The 14929-nt window shown below is 37.3% G+C and overlaps 1 protein-coding gene and 1 pseudogene across 4 annotated transcripts; both read left to right on the forward strand.

The window, feature by feature from the left end:
• Positions 1-3136: 3136 nt before the first annotated feature.
• LOC113335842 lies at positions 3137-4964 on the forward strand (annotated as a pseudogene).
• Positions 4965-11127: 6163 nt separating this feature from the next.
• On the forward strand, positions 11128-14094 carry LOC113336102 (F-box protein FBW2-like). 4 transcript variants are annotated; one of them, XM_026582097.1, is made up of 3 exons: positions 11128-11717; positions 12432-12747; positions 13238-14094. In XM_026582097.1, the coding sequence occupies exons 2-3, from the start codon at positions 12443-12445 to the stop codon at positions 13875-13877; spliced, it is 945 nt and encodes a 314-aa protein (XP_026437882.1). In that variant the 5' UTR covers positions 11128-11717; positions 12432-12442; the 3' UTR covers positions 13878-14094. The 4 variants fall into 4 exon arrangements, with proteins under 4 accessions (XP_026437882.1, XP_026437881.1, XP_026437883.1 ...); XM_026582096.1 differs by lacking the exon at positions 11128-11717 and adding an exon at positions 11739-12241; XM_026582098.1 differs by lacking the exon at positions 11128-11717 and adding an exon at positions 11739-12137.
• Positions 14095-14929: the final 835 nt, after the last annotated feature.

Genomic DNA, 14929 nt, shown 5'->3' on the forward strand with positions numbered 1-14929 from the left:
CTTGTTAAATGAGAAGAGGGAGCTTAGAATATGTATGATCATTTCCTCGTTTGTTGATGCAGGGTTGAGGTTTGTGCATTTCAAGATTGATTATCTTTTCTCTCTGCTTCTAGAGGAGATGGAGAAGCATGCTTGCGTTGTTACTCGTCTTTCCACTTGCTCCATTCTGCAATAACATTTGTGGAAGGATGGAGGTTGTACTGCTAGTTGATCAGACGCCTGCTACCTCGAGTCTCTCGCGACTCCTCAACTTTTGTAGTTTTTGCTCTTTCCAGTAAAGCGGGTGCAGTAGTTGCCGATCTCTTCGCCGCTTCGTGAAGCTCTGATAAGTTCTGGAAACGAAGGTTTTCCAACAAAGCTCTGTATACCGTGATCATGTCGTTGATACACAAGTCTACCAGTTGTTTCTCTGTGACATTTGGATCATGACAGTCTAGAGCCTGGACTCTGAATCTTTTCACGTAGTCATTGGGATGTTCATTGCTTCTCTGAAACATTCTTCCAAGACCAGAGAGAGTAATTTGCTCTAACACAAAGAAATACTTTCTGTAGAAGGCGTCAATCATTTCTCCCCAATTGTTGATGGTCCCTGGTGCGATGTTGTTGTACCAGGTGTATATCCTGCCTTTCAAAGATTTTGAGAATTCCTTGAGGCGAGCAACATGGTTGTGTTCATGTTCTCCCGAGGCTTTCAGGAAACAAGAGACATGTTCTTGAGCATTGCCAGTTCCATCATACAGAGTGAAGGTCGGAGAAGTATAACCTTTCGGAAGAGGGATCCTTTGCGTAGCGGCAGGATATGGAGGCTGGTGACTATGGAATGTGATGTCTTATCCTTTCCACGGTTCTCAAAAAGACGCTCCAAATCTTCCCGAGTAATGAAATTTGATGGTTCCTTTGCTGACGGATCGTCTGCAGCTTTGCGGACTTCGTCGTCATCCACCGTATGAATTGGAACCACCTGAGGATCAACATCTGAGGAATTATCCTTTTTCTTGAGTTTTCTCTGACATCTTGTCAGTGAGAGTCTTCAGATAATTAAACAGCTCCTTCTGTGTTGTAGCCATATCAGTTTGATTATTTGCAAGAGTTTATTGCACTTTGAGGAGATCAGCCATGGTAGGTGGTGGTTTCCTCTGACTTCCTCAGGGTGTCGGCCGAACAGAGGATGACCTTCCGTGTTAGCGTGAGGATGAGTAAAATCACCACCGTCAGTGTTAGAGGCCGGAATTATTTCCGGGATATCCTCATTGTTGTTATTGCTAGTGCTAGCGTCATTTGTATTAGAACCTGTAACTAACCCAGACCTAAGACCAGCCATCTTGTGAAATTGCGAGATTGCAACTGAGAGATTAATCTCCCACTGTGGTCGCCAATCTGTAGATGGGGCAAAACGATTTGCTGGTTTTACGGAATTGAGGAGACGACCGTACGGAGGGGACTCCTTTAACTGAGCAAAATGTTCAACCTCACACAGATGCACTGCAAGAAGGGAGTGCTTTTGAATTCGAGAGATCAATCTATAGTACCCCGGCCTAAACCAAGACAATGGTCGTTCCAGAGTAAATTCGGTCACAAGAGAGGATGGGTCGATCTGTAGGAGGGAAGCTGAGAAATATGTGGAATCAATGTTAATTAAAGATTGTAGGTGTGTTTTGTATTCTGAATAAGATAAGTTCTGAATGATTGAATCTCTGTTGAGAGTAATTACTCAGACGTTGAGTTGTTAATCTCGAGTTGTCTGTTTGACGTGAGATCCTTGTTATTCAATCATGATTCATAAACTTATTTATATTGCTGGAATTGTAGACACCATGATCCCATGAAGTGTGACTGTTGATGGAATCAAAGAGTGGGGAAATGGAAATCGTGTTGGAAACCAGTTGCTCATCGTGCGGAGACTTGGTCGATTTTCCATCCACTACTTTGTTAACTCCTTCAACTGATTGCACGACTTGCTCACATTCCATCGTGTGTATGAACACACGTGCCGTAGACCGCCAGACCAAAACCCTAGTTAATATCCCCCCATGTGACACGATTGACGTCTCGTGGAGTCTGCAAGGCAGACGTGTATTTAGTTAGTCATGCTGACTTCATGACTTCATGGGACAATGAGTCCATGTATTTGCAGAGTTGAACATTATCTTGCAAAATGTTCTGAAACTCATGAATTGAACGTGTCTGTTGAGACAGAGGTATAATTCTCACGTTGATAGTTGAGGTGAGCAAGTATTGCTCATTCGATGAATTGTTGAATATTGAGGGTTGAACCAATATTCATTGGTTTGAGCAAATATTGCTCATCTGAGCAAGTATTGCTCGTCTGATGAATTATTGGTAGCGTGACCAAAATAAAACATTAAATAGAATGCTGGTAGTTGAACCGAGTATAATAAAATGATGATCATGAGATCTTCGTAAAGTCATTGGTGTTTGAACCTGGAATTATGATCCTTGGACTCAGAAACCCTAATTCGATCAATTGATGACCAATTGATGGTTTATTTGAAAATTAACCATGGAATGAAGGAGGGACTGGCTACATGGGATCATGTATCGTCCATGTAGCACCCATATGCTCGAGTGATCAAATACCAAGGTCTCTTGAAGAGTTGGTGATTTGTTGATGAAAGAATGATTAAATGCTGGTTTAATCATTTATTAGAAAAATGCTCATCTGAGCCTTAGGTGATAAAACCTAATTAATTATGAAGAGATGAGGGACCGACCAAGGGGTCATGAAACCGGCCCTGGATGATCACGGTATCGAATGACGATCGCTCTATGAAAAGTCCAAAATTATTTGAAAGAGTTTTGGACCAAATACGTGCAATTGCGCAAATTAGGTCAATTCATGAAAATATGTGGGACCGGCTCCGTGCGAGCCAAAGAGCCAACCTTGGTCGGTCAAGGTAACATGCTCACGTCGTCAAAATGCATGTATCTCAGTCCTAAGAATTTTGGTATTTTCTGGCGTGTGTTTGAGCAACCATTTGAGAAAATATGACAAAATCAGTGTTTTGCTGAAACTGAGGAAACTTCTTGAGATGAAGGAAAATAATTATAAAATGAAGGAATGATGAAGCGTGGGATTATTCCAGTCGGATTTAAATGAGTCATCCAGACGAGTCAGATATAGAGGAAGACGAACAGAACAAACATGGTGTCAGTCCCGCTCACACATAACTTCCGTAATATCCCTTTTCCTCTGCGCAAAATACACAGCGAGTAAGAATTCTGGGTAAACGGAGTTGATGCTGATGATGATGTAGCGACAGCTGAAGAAGAAGAAGAAGTTAAATACCTATTAGATTGATCTCCAGTTGGTTAGCGATTTGGGTTTTAGCAGTTCAAATCCGGTTTTAAAAGCCTCAAATTAGGTAAGTTGCCTCTAATTTCTTATATTTCGATTATAAATTTTACTGGATTTGTCGTTGTTTAGTGGATTTCATCATTGATTATATAAACCCACAATCCCATCTTCACTTTGGTTCTCTCCGTCCTCTAATATTATTATCATGTATGGTGTGTGGGATCTAGGGTTTTCTTCATTTTTTATGAGTTTTATGAATATTGATTATGGTAGAATTTGGATTATAAATCATAGATATTGATTAAAGCTCCAGAAATCTTATATTTTTGCCAATTTGGGTTATTGCAGGGGACAGCAGTAAATGAATGTTCTTAGTTTTGTTTCTCTGGTGAGATTTGCCAATTGATTAGTGCCTAGTTTCTTTCGAAAAATGGAACCACCACAATCCCCTTCCTCTACCACTAAAAAACCAGACGACGAAAACGAACCAAAGCAAACCCCACCACCATCAACAACAACAATTCATCACTGTCTTCCACATTCCACCACTCCTACCACAACAGCAACATGCCGTAGCTGTGGTGGTCCAGCTGAAATCCCACCGCCACAGCCAGTATGGTCAGAAATGTCACCACCACCAAATTACAGACCAATTCGTGCTCCAGCTGTAAACCTTCCTCCAAACTATTCACAACAAGCTATCATCCTTACCCCAGTTCCCAAGTCACAAAAAGTCTCAGTCATTTCACTTCCTCATGAATTTCAATCACCTTCTAAGATGATTCATTCACCAGATTATATTTGACACTTTGTTGAAACTGATTCAGCGAATAATTTCGTCGGCTTCATCGTTTCGCTGAGCGAATCGATTCGCGGGAAGAAACTATCAGAGCCGTGTCATGAATCTGAAATCCTAGGTTGTATCTGTTCTGTAATGGATACTCTTATGTGTTGGGTTGATGAGATTCCTCCTGTTCAACAATCTGCTAGATATGGGAACTATGCATTTAGGGATTGGTCTGCTAGATTGCTTGCGAGTTCTGAGGATTTGATGTTGAAATTTTTACCTGAAGAACTTAGATCTTCAACTGTGGAGCTTGTTCCTTACTTCACTGATTCATTTGGGAATTCAAGTAGAATTGATTATGGTACTGGTCATGAGACCAATTTTGCTGCTTGGTTGTACTGTTTAGCTAGAATGGGACTAGTCAAGGAAGAGGATTATCAAGGTGTTGTTTCCAGGGTTTTTGTCAAGTATCTTAATCTGTTGAGAAAATTGCAAACTGTTTACTCTCTTGAACCAGCTGGTTCTCATGGAGTTTGGGGTCTTGATGATTATCATTTTCTACCATTTATATTTGGTTCATCGCAATTGATTGATCATAAGTATATAAAACCGAAATCAATCCATAATCAAGATATAGTGGATAATTTTGCCGAGGAGTATCTTTATATTTCGTGTATTGCGTTTGTGAACAAAGTGAAGAAGGGACCGTTTTATGAGCATTCTCCTTTGTTGAATGATATTAGTGGTGTGCCTAATTGGAATAAGGTGAATGGTGGATTGCTTAAAATGTATAAGGCTGAGGTACTGGAGAAAGTCCCAATTATGCAGCATTTTCTATTTGGTTCACTCCTCCAATGGTAATTGACTGTACTTGATAATATTCTTAAATTTAGCTTACACCTATTGTTCATTTTAATTGTGATGAGTTCACAAATTGTTGCTCTAAAGATTAGCTGAGTTACTTGTTGTGAATATCTTCCTTGTCTGTCTAGTTGGTTATCCATGGTTCTAATTTCATGCCTGTATTTTTTGTTTTGTAAACATATGGATATTTGCTTTAGTTCAGTTCTGACATCATTAGTAGGTCAGTTTGTACCTAAGAAAATAATATGATAGGGAAAACCTGAGAATCCATAGGAAATTAAGCATTGAAGGCAATGATAGCTTAGGATATGAAAATAATCAAATATTGTCATTAAGCATGTTGCTCCATCATTAAAATTTGAATTTTGGTTCCATGTGTAACATTTAGTAACCAGTTTATAAGGTTGAGGTGCTGGAGAAATTCCCAATATTGCTTCTGATGGTAATTAATCATATTTGATACTCTTATGAATACACTAGTTAGTTACCTAAAAGGTAACAAATTGAGAATATTTTGGTTTTAGTAATATCTGAGTTATCACGCCCAATTGAGTTGATGTTAATATTATTAATTTTATAGTTGCTGAACTATAATTTTACTCCGTGCCTGTATTTTTTTTGTACTCTTGGCGCTTATACCTATCAGTTACAGTCTTTCTCATATAAAGACGGTAACTGATAAGTATAAGCGCCAACAGTACAATGAGAAAGATAATCAAGGGGCCAACTGAGAACTCGGTGAAAATAAAGCATTCAAGGCAGATCTGTTACAGGACAATGTTAGCTTATGTTCTGAAAATTTTGTCAGTCAATATGTTGCTCCGCCATAAGATTAGACATCTAGTAACTATCGCATAACCTTCGGGAAGTTATGACCAACATATGTCTTTTTAGATTCTTTAACGGTAACAAGTTGAGAGGTTTTTGCTATAAGTACTTAAATTAGGCAACTAGCACACCCAATTAAATTGTTTTTTATTATCTATTTATCTTGTTGTTTTTATTGTTATTTAACTATAATTAACTCCATGCCTGTGATTTTTGTATTGTTAGCATTTGTGTATAAGCTTTGCTTAGCAAGATGTTTAGATCTTCTCTTACCATTTGGATATATGTAGTATTAGTAGGTTAAGAACGATTTATGAGAGGTTAAGATTTGCAAACATGAGATATGCTACTGATCAATATTAGCTAAGACATCTAGTAACCATTGTATAATCTTTTGGGAAATTATGACCAGCATGTCTCTCTCGAAATTTTTTGAGGAATTTCCCTGCAACTTTATAGATGCTAGGTGCAACTTTATGAATAGTAGGTGTAACCCTTGCCATACGCCACTTGCACAGCGTCAAAACTTCAGCCAGATGCAAAATTCCAGTCTCAATTGATTATGGCGAATGCAATAAAACAATTGGATCAATATTAAATAATTAGATCAATTAGATAAGGGTTGGGAAGATGTACAAACTTCCCGGAGAAAAACTTTCCACCAAGAGATGTGCCGTATATCTTTAGAAGGGTTTTCAAATTGACTTAACTTTCTGTGCTTTGATGAGGTCAGTGGTATACTTAGCATAGCTGGACCTGTAGTTTTGAACTTTTTTGCAACCTTATAGAAAGTCGAGCTTTCACTTTGCTAGCATGTTTGAGTTAAACTTGGTTGATTAGCGTTTTGGATGGTTTGTATGATGAAAAATATGTTATTAGATGCGCCATGCGTATGCTTCACTTGATTGTGGACTCTAAGATTCTTGTTACAGTGGGAGTTCAGTCATTTGAATAATATGCGTTATGTTATCATTAGGCATTGTGTTTGGAATAACAGTCATTTTTCCTGGTTTTTTTAATAGGTGATGTGGAACATTGGGCCGGCGAATTCATTTCCCAGGAGCAAAGACAAGTCAGGAATTACTAAAGCTTACGAAAATTATGGGATAATTTTTCTTTTAGTAACACATAACCGTGTAAGTTTAATCTCTTTTGTATTTGTGACACACTGATTAACAGTACACCTCTGAGGGCCGTTTACATATATTCATAACTTACGTTAGCTAGTAAGTTCTTTTTTGGTTTTGACACACGTTAGGTAGTAACTACCCTATTAGAAAAACAAGATTTATTTATGTTGAGTTTGTTTTAGCATTTCCATCTGTTCTTCTTTTGTTTTAGCCGTGCATGTCCTTAATTCATTTTGGAGATTAACTGGAGCAGTTATTCATGGACCACACTTGAAGAATAGTACCACAGTTGTTTAAATTCGATACTGTTGTCATTAGGATGGACAACAACCATAGAGCCCAGTTTAATGTGATAATAAATACGAATTACTATAACCAGAGAAGAAATATATGTATATGAAAATCTTACTCTGCTGAGCTAGCTTAATAATCACTGTAGGAATTTGGATATATGCCTTGGCTAGTTTTTGTTCAGTTCTGACATCAATTTGCATAAACTTGTCATGTACTGTATTAGTAGGTTGTCTGTATCTAAAAAAGGAATTTGGTCAGGCAAACCTGATAATTCTGTGAAAATAAAGCATTGCAGGCAATGGTATCTTATAGGATTTGAGAATATTGTCTTTAAGCAAGTTGCTCCGTCGTTAGATTCGACTCTTGGTAATCTGTGTATGACATTTCGTAACCAGTTCATAGGGGATGTGCTGGAGAAAGTCCCAATAGAGTGCCATACTTGAAAATCTTGTCAAGTTTAGCAGACAATATGTTGCTCTTAGTTTGCACCCCTAATTAAATTGTTGTTAAATTATCAATTTCACCGTTGACCTATTAGTTGTTTTCCATGCCTGTATTAGCATGTACATTTTCTGTTACAGTATCAAAAGTTCAGTTTCTATTTGAGAAAGGTATTCGAGGGGTCAAACCTGAGAATTTGGTGAAAATATAGCATTCAAGACAAATAATGTTAGCTTAGGCTTTAGAAGTCTTGCCAGTCAGCATGTTGGTGTATCATCAGACTAGACATTGTATGACTTTTGGGAAATTATGACCAGCAGGCAGCATGCGTCTTTATTAGATACTTTATTGGTAAACACATCTAGAACTTTTCTCCTAATAAATTGCTGATTGAACACACCCATTGAATTGCTGTTTATAATCTTATTTTCATGGTTAGTTAACCAACTTTGTTCCATGTCTGTGATTTTTGTATTGTTATATGCTATGCTTAGCTGGATATTTTTAACTTAATTAGCGTATGCTGGTGACTTATGGTATTAGTAGGTTAAGGATGGAACTTGAGGGGTTAAACCTGAGAATCTGACAAAAATTACTATAATCAGACTCAGAGAAGAGAGAAATGTGTATGGGAATCATATTGCCTTGATCAGCGTAGGAATTTGAACGAGTCTTTGACTGATAATGTGTATATGTACGTCTGCAGAAGACTCATGGTAGAACACACAAGTGGTCCAGTCGTATCAGATGTCATTTATTTTCTTCTCATTGTATTTCCACTCACAATATGTTTAGCAACATCAGACTTATCTCTTGGTTGGGCATATGAAAGAGGCAATAGGAAGCCTACTGTGTAATAAATTTGTGCCTTGTGTCGGTACAACAGGGGAATCAGGTGCAGTGATTGCACACCGTAGTGGTCCTATCTCCAGTGTTTAAACTTGTCTGTTCAGCCCATAGTTAAATTCAAAAATTAGGCCAAGGTAATGGGCCTCTTTTTTCTCTGGCTGTAATCTACTCATTTCCGAGTCATCTTGAATCTACATTTCTCAGAATCATCACTCGACACAGTCTTCTCAAGAAACCAACATATTTACTCTTGAGCCAGTGACCACCAAGACGAATGTAACATATGGCTAGGTAGGAGTCTAGTCAGTAGACTGAGTCGTATCATCTGACACAATTGGACCACGTTTCAGTAAAACCAGAGTTTTTTACTGGCAGCTGAGAAAGCATCTTGTTAGCATGCATGAGTCCTGGTTTTGTTACCAACATTCTGAGTTTTAGGTGGTGTATGAATCCAAAGTCCTACTCACTCTGTCTCTGTTGGAACCTGAGAGTTGGACCATTTCGCCAGCAGCTAAATCTGAGATTCAGAAGTGTTGAAATCTGAGTCGGAGATTCACATACCAAGTGAGACACGACCTTATGATCTTTGATTTACCCTGTTCACCTATCAAGAAAATAGGGTTAGGAAGAATTTATGGTGGACCAAATGCGTCACTAACTATGAAGATGATAGGGATACCCTGCTACCCGTTTTATTAAAGACTTTGATGCTGATGCTAACTTGTATGTATGCATATATCACTCCATCTAAACTCTAAAGTCTAAACCAAACCACAGTCACAATCCAAACTCCTCTACAAAATAGATTATGAATTTGTTGTTTTTAAGCTTTAAAAATAAGTTAAAAGAGAGCCCTTAATTTAAGATCAAGAAGGGGATCATCTTAAAGTACCTTTTGACTAGAGTCCATGTTCATGAAGACGCTCCATTCTTCATTAATCTACCTTATTCAAATTGTAAGTGTGGTTTTAAAGAAATGGGTTTGGACCGAACATTTGTTTTTGTTTGAAAAAACCCGTTTAAAAATATAGCATGCGTATATGGTAGGACTTTGAAGCTTCACTTTCATACTTGTGCACAAGCTTGTGAACAGATCTAGTCTGTTTGCTTGTTTATAATTAGAAATGAATGAATAATGCATTCGGGTCTTGAGATACCGAGTCACACTTCATAATGCAAAAAAGATGAAAAAATATCTTGAGCATCATTCGAGCATAGGAATGTTAAAAATGTTGGTTTATTGATTCTATTTAAGATTCAAATTAAAATTCAGATGAATTTCTGAGAAAATCATTTATTTTATAGTATAATTTCATTCAGGAAAATCAACTTTACATTGATTTACTTTTTGGTTTTACTCGGTTCTAACATGTGATCAGATTTGTCCTCCAATTACCATTAATTTTCTTTTAACTTGGCTAATTCTTTAATTAATGTTTTCCTTTTATGACAAAGTACTACATTTCAGGAAATACAAGTTTTTAGTACAGAGTTTATGAATATTTAAGTAGATTCCTTGTGCTCCGTGCAACGAGAATCACTACTTAATTAAAAAAACAAATGCTTGGAAGAAAAATGATTTGGAGTGAACAAATGAAAAATCAAAGGAGGCATGCATGACATGTCCACAATGTTATTAGCTTATTGCTAATGCTTTCATAATGCCAAACCAACCGGAACTAAAAAAACAAGTAGCTGCAAGATCCTCTATTGCAAGACAAGAATGGTAGTTTGAGAGATTTTGTTTCATTTTGGGTTTGATTGGTCTACCACCATTTGCTTTTGGCAGCAACAATATCTTCTCTACTTTAGGCAATATTGCTTGTGAGTCTATATATTAATGTAGTTGTATGTTCTTTAAATTGCACTAAACAAAATTCACCTTATTCTTGGATGGATGCAGGCTACCTGCCCAACCATGTTTGATCTGCATTGTAATTTATTTTAATTTTCTTTCGTATGCTGGTGTTCAAAATAAAATTGGATCAGAGCAGACAATCAAGATTGTTGCTGCAAACTTTATATTATGTGTTTCTAAAGGGCACAAGTTCTTCTGTTTATACTTTATGAACATGTTATTTAAGTTAAATCACCGACAACTTTAGTTCAATCATTCTCGCGAGGCACACAGTTAATATGGATTTATTACCAAGTTGATAGCTGGGACTCAACGATTAACGACATTCAGTTGATAATTGGGACTCAACGGCTAACGACTTTCAGTTAATTGACGTTAATGCTTATATTATTAGGTTTTAATGCACGGTATGTAGTTCCCTGCGAAACCAAAGTTTCACATGTCTAATGGGGGTACCATTTTGCTTGGATGAATGTAAAATGAGAGGCATAATTATCCTCAAAAAAATTCAGCAATATAGTTGAAAAATTTGTAGGATGATGTCATGTAAAATTCAATAACACCAACTACATTTGTTGGAGAAAATAAATATAGTTTGCCAAACTTGTGCTCATAATATACACCACCTATGCCCCAACCCTGAAAATCATTTTGGAAGATGGGGCTTTGCCAAAGATAGGAATGTTAGTTGACCAAATAGTCCAGGAAAAAAAAAAACTAGTACTAGTCAAAGCAAATATAAGAAAGAAGCCTAAGCTTCATCCAAACAAACCCCATAATGATTTTAGACTTGTAGGCAGTAAAACCCAATCAGAGAGCCATTACTACTAGTTTGTTTGTCTGTCTGAAATCAATGACTTTGGTGGGGGGTGATGGTGGTTAGTTTCAAATCTCAATGTGTGTGTAAAATGGAACTGGTTCTGATCTTGAAAACCCCTCTAGTCACTCACCACCACTCTCTCAATCTCACACTCCACGTATAATAAAAAGTAAGACAAGAACACATGTCATTGCAGATAGAAGAGAATCATGGATTGACAAAACACATAACATTCATTCATACCCATTTGGCAATCCCCCTTCTCCTTCTTCATCTTCTTTATTTTATTAAATAAGCTTTTCTCTCTTTTCTTTTTGTTTTTGGGTTCTTGTTCTTGTTTTATCTTTTCTTCTTCTCCTCCTCCTTCCTTCCTTGTTGCTGGTTGTTACAAACAAAAACTTCTTCTCTCAACAGTAGGTCTGGTCTAGTCTAGTCCCTCTCACTCTTTCTTTTTTCTTTCAATCATCTTCTTCCCCCATCAACTTAGGCGGATTAATCGGTGCACGGATCCGAGAAAACAAAAAAAAAAAGTAATTTTACATTACCATTTTTATCTCTTTTCATTTTCTTATTTCTTGTTTTTTACTTAACGTGTAAAATGCAGTAAACTTGTGTGAATAGATTTTCTCTTCTCTTTTCTGTGTATTGCTTTTTTTCTTTGATTTGATCTGTTCTTGGTTCTGTCAACACCAACATTTATTACTCTCTGTGTGTGATGGTTACATGATCTCTCCTCTCTGGGTATGTATGTAGGCTACTGTGTGTGTAATGGATGGTGGTCCTGATCTTATGGATCTTCATTGTTTCAATTAATTGAGAGGAGATATCTCTAATTCAATGCTTTTTAATGAGAAAAAAACAAGGGTTTCTTTTTAAAGGAGCTTCAGTTTTTCATTTCCACTGTTATAAACAGGACCATTAATTCAGTTCCTGAGAAGATAGATTTCAAGGTCTTTTTTTACATTCTTTCTTTCTTTCAGATCTTTCTACTTTTCTTCATTTCCTTGGTTTCTGATCTGGGTTTATCCTCCCTTCTCTTTTTAGCCCTTTTCTTGTAAGTATCTATTATGACTTTATCTTTTAACTTCCTGTGTTCTTCCAAGGTGGTTCCTTCTTGTTTTCTGTTCTGTGTTTTCTTAAAATTGCTTAAAAATGGTTTCTATTTGTGTTCTCTGTGAGTTCTTTTTGATTTCTGTAGTGGGTTTTTCATGGATTTCTGATTTATGGGTTGTTTGTATTTGCAGGGATTGTTGAGATGGAAGGAGGTGAATTCAGAAGCTGGGATGAACTATTACCAGATGCACTTGGGCTAATCTTTAAGAAACTATCTCTTCAAGATATTCTGACTGTGATTCCTAGAGTTTGCAAATCATGGGGGAATGTTGTTGCTGGCCCTTACTGTTGGCAAGAGATTAATATTGAGGATTGGAGCCGATTGCAGTCGCAGGACAAGATTAATCGGATGGTTGAAATGCTTGTTACTAGAAGCTGTGGTTCTGTTCGTAAGCTTGGGGTTACAGGGCTCTCGAGTGAGCGAATGTTGTCCTTCATTGCTAATCAGTAAGTGTAGTACTACTTATTATCTCTTATGGAAACCTTGATTTTGTTTCATAATTGGAAATATTGAGAAATTAAGGATAGGAATGAATCGCAATAAACAATCACAGTAACTGCACATTTAGATCGACACTATCAAACCAGAAACGTTAAGATCGACAAACTAATTGCAACAGTTACTTTTATATCTTAGAATGAGAATGTCCTTTTTGAGTTTTAGCTAGTGTAGGGAATCCTAAATACTATGTGGTTCAGGTTGTAATGTTGTATCACTGCGATATTCCAAGTCTATTTTCCGAGCTCAATTGATCCACTTGTTGTAGCTAAGATAAATCTATGGATACCAATTCTGTTCATAGTAAGTTTTTAATTCATCCATGTTGTATTCTAGTTGGGGATGTTTTTTTCTGAACCTGTAGATACCAATTGTGTTCTTAGTAAATTTTTTGATTCATCCATGTTTATCTTAATTGGGATGTTTGTTTTATGTTAGTGCTAGAAATCTTCAGACTCTGCGTCTACCTTCGAGTCAACTAAGCAGTCCATTAGTGGAACAAGTTGCTGCGAAACTAACCAGCATTACATTCTTGGACTTGAGCCACTGTGAGAAAATCAGTGGTCCTGCATTGGAAGTGATTGGCAAGAACTGCAAATTCCTCTCAGGGCTTAGACGGGTCATGCGTCCACTTGAGGTTGTAGACAAAGATTCCCAAGATGACGAAGCTCATGCAATTGCAACCACCATGCCAAAAATGAAATACCTCGAAATGGCCTACTTAGTTCTCAGCACAGGTGCTGTCCTTGAGATCATCTCAAACTGTAAGGATTTGGAGTACATTGACTTGAGAGGTTGCTGGGACGTTAAGCTCGATGAGAAAGTCCTAAAGGAGAGACACCCCAAATTGGAAGTAGTCGGACCAGTTGTAGATGAAGGCAGTTGCTGGGATATGGATGATTGTTCTTACTATTCAGATTCTTCTGATTACTTGGCTTGGGATTTCGTCGCTGGTGGAATTGCAGATTACGACGACTTGAGTTCTGATGGTTGGGATGATGAACAGAGACTCGAAGAACTTGAAATGAGGTTTTATGAAGGAGTTAACCAAGACATCTGGGATCATTCTATCTTTTAATCCTGTCCTGCCATTAGTGAAGGTAATGTATGGAAGTTGTTCTCGGCTTCTTTATGATTGCTGCTGCTTCTAGTACTACTTAGTTTACTTGGGTATTTTACTAGTAATTCTGAGTTAATTTGCAACTTCTCCTTCTAATTTGCTTGGAACTTTTATATTGCTTAAAAGGATGTATTTGTTTCAGTATCTTATCTATATGAAGCTGTGTTGTTCTCTATCCCCCTATCACAGTTTATGTCCAATTGAAGTTCTTACTCTTCATTTTAAGGTTTCTGAATTGGATTTTACAAGAAGTAGTGGTGGTTTTTGATACAAGTCTTATCTCAACCAGTTATGCCTGTTTTTCCTCCTCCTAATATTGTAGCTTTAAAGGGGGGTTCTCTTGAGATCAAGTATGACAATAAGAAAAAGCAATGGGCATTTGGCAGCATTTGATATAGGTTCATCATTCTAGTGCTTGTTGTCCTTGTTGCTGCTTTTTGAATCTTGAGGTTTAGGGTGTTCTTCAAACCTGCAGCACCTGACAAGTCTATTGACCACACAAATTTGCATTTAGTAGTGGCACAGATTTTCTGCAGGAAACTTTTGTGGATCAGAAAACCCTTTTTTTGAAAAAGACAAGCTTCCAATGCTCCTAAACCACTGGGCACTGCCCCTCTAGTGTGTAGACTGGATTCTTGCAAAACTGTTTCCCTGGCATAATAATCAAACTTTTAGACTTTCAAAGTAAAAGCTGACGGAATGAATTATTCTGTGTCACTGCAAAAAAAAACTTGCAAAACAGTAAAAATGTGACTAAAGAAAGGAGGGATAAAGTTGGAACTGGAATACAGTAGTAAAACAGTAGAATTCTCTCTTCCAGTACAGTGGTACTGGTAATAATCAATGAAGGGGTGTCCTCCAGTACAGTACCTAGTCTGAAACTGAAACCCCCGGTACTCTCTCAGTCAATAAATAATGTCAACACACCCATTGGGTAAAAAAAAAAAATTCAGAAGAAACTTGGGGAAAAGCTTTACAGAGTGCAGCTCCATTCCAGAAGAATAGCAAGC

This window comes from Papaver somniferum, unplaced genomic scaffold (genome assembly GCF_003573695.1).
Source record: "Papaver somniferum cultivar HN1 unplaced genomic scaffold, ASM357369v1 unplaced-scaffold_150, whole genome shotgun sequence".
Classification (NCBI taxonomy): Eukaryota; Viridiplantae; Streptophyta; class Magnoliopsida; order Ranunculales; family Papaveraceae; genus Papaver; species Papaver somniferum.

Coding starts and splice junctions, on each gene's coding strand:
- LOC113336102 (XM_026582097.1), top strand. CDS start 12,443: ATGGAAGGAGGTGAATTCAGAAGCTGGGATGAACTATTACCAGATGCA. Junction 12,748..13,237: donor TTGTCCTTCATTGCTAATCA/GTAAGTGTAGTA, acceptor GTTTTATGTTAG/TGCTAGAAATCTTCAGACTC.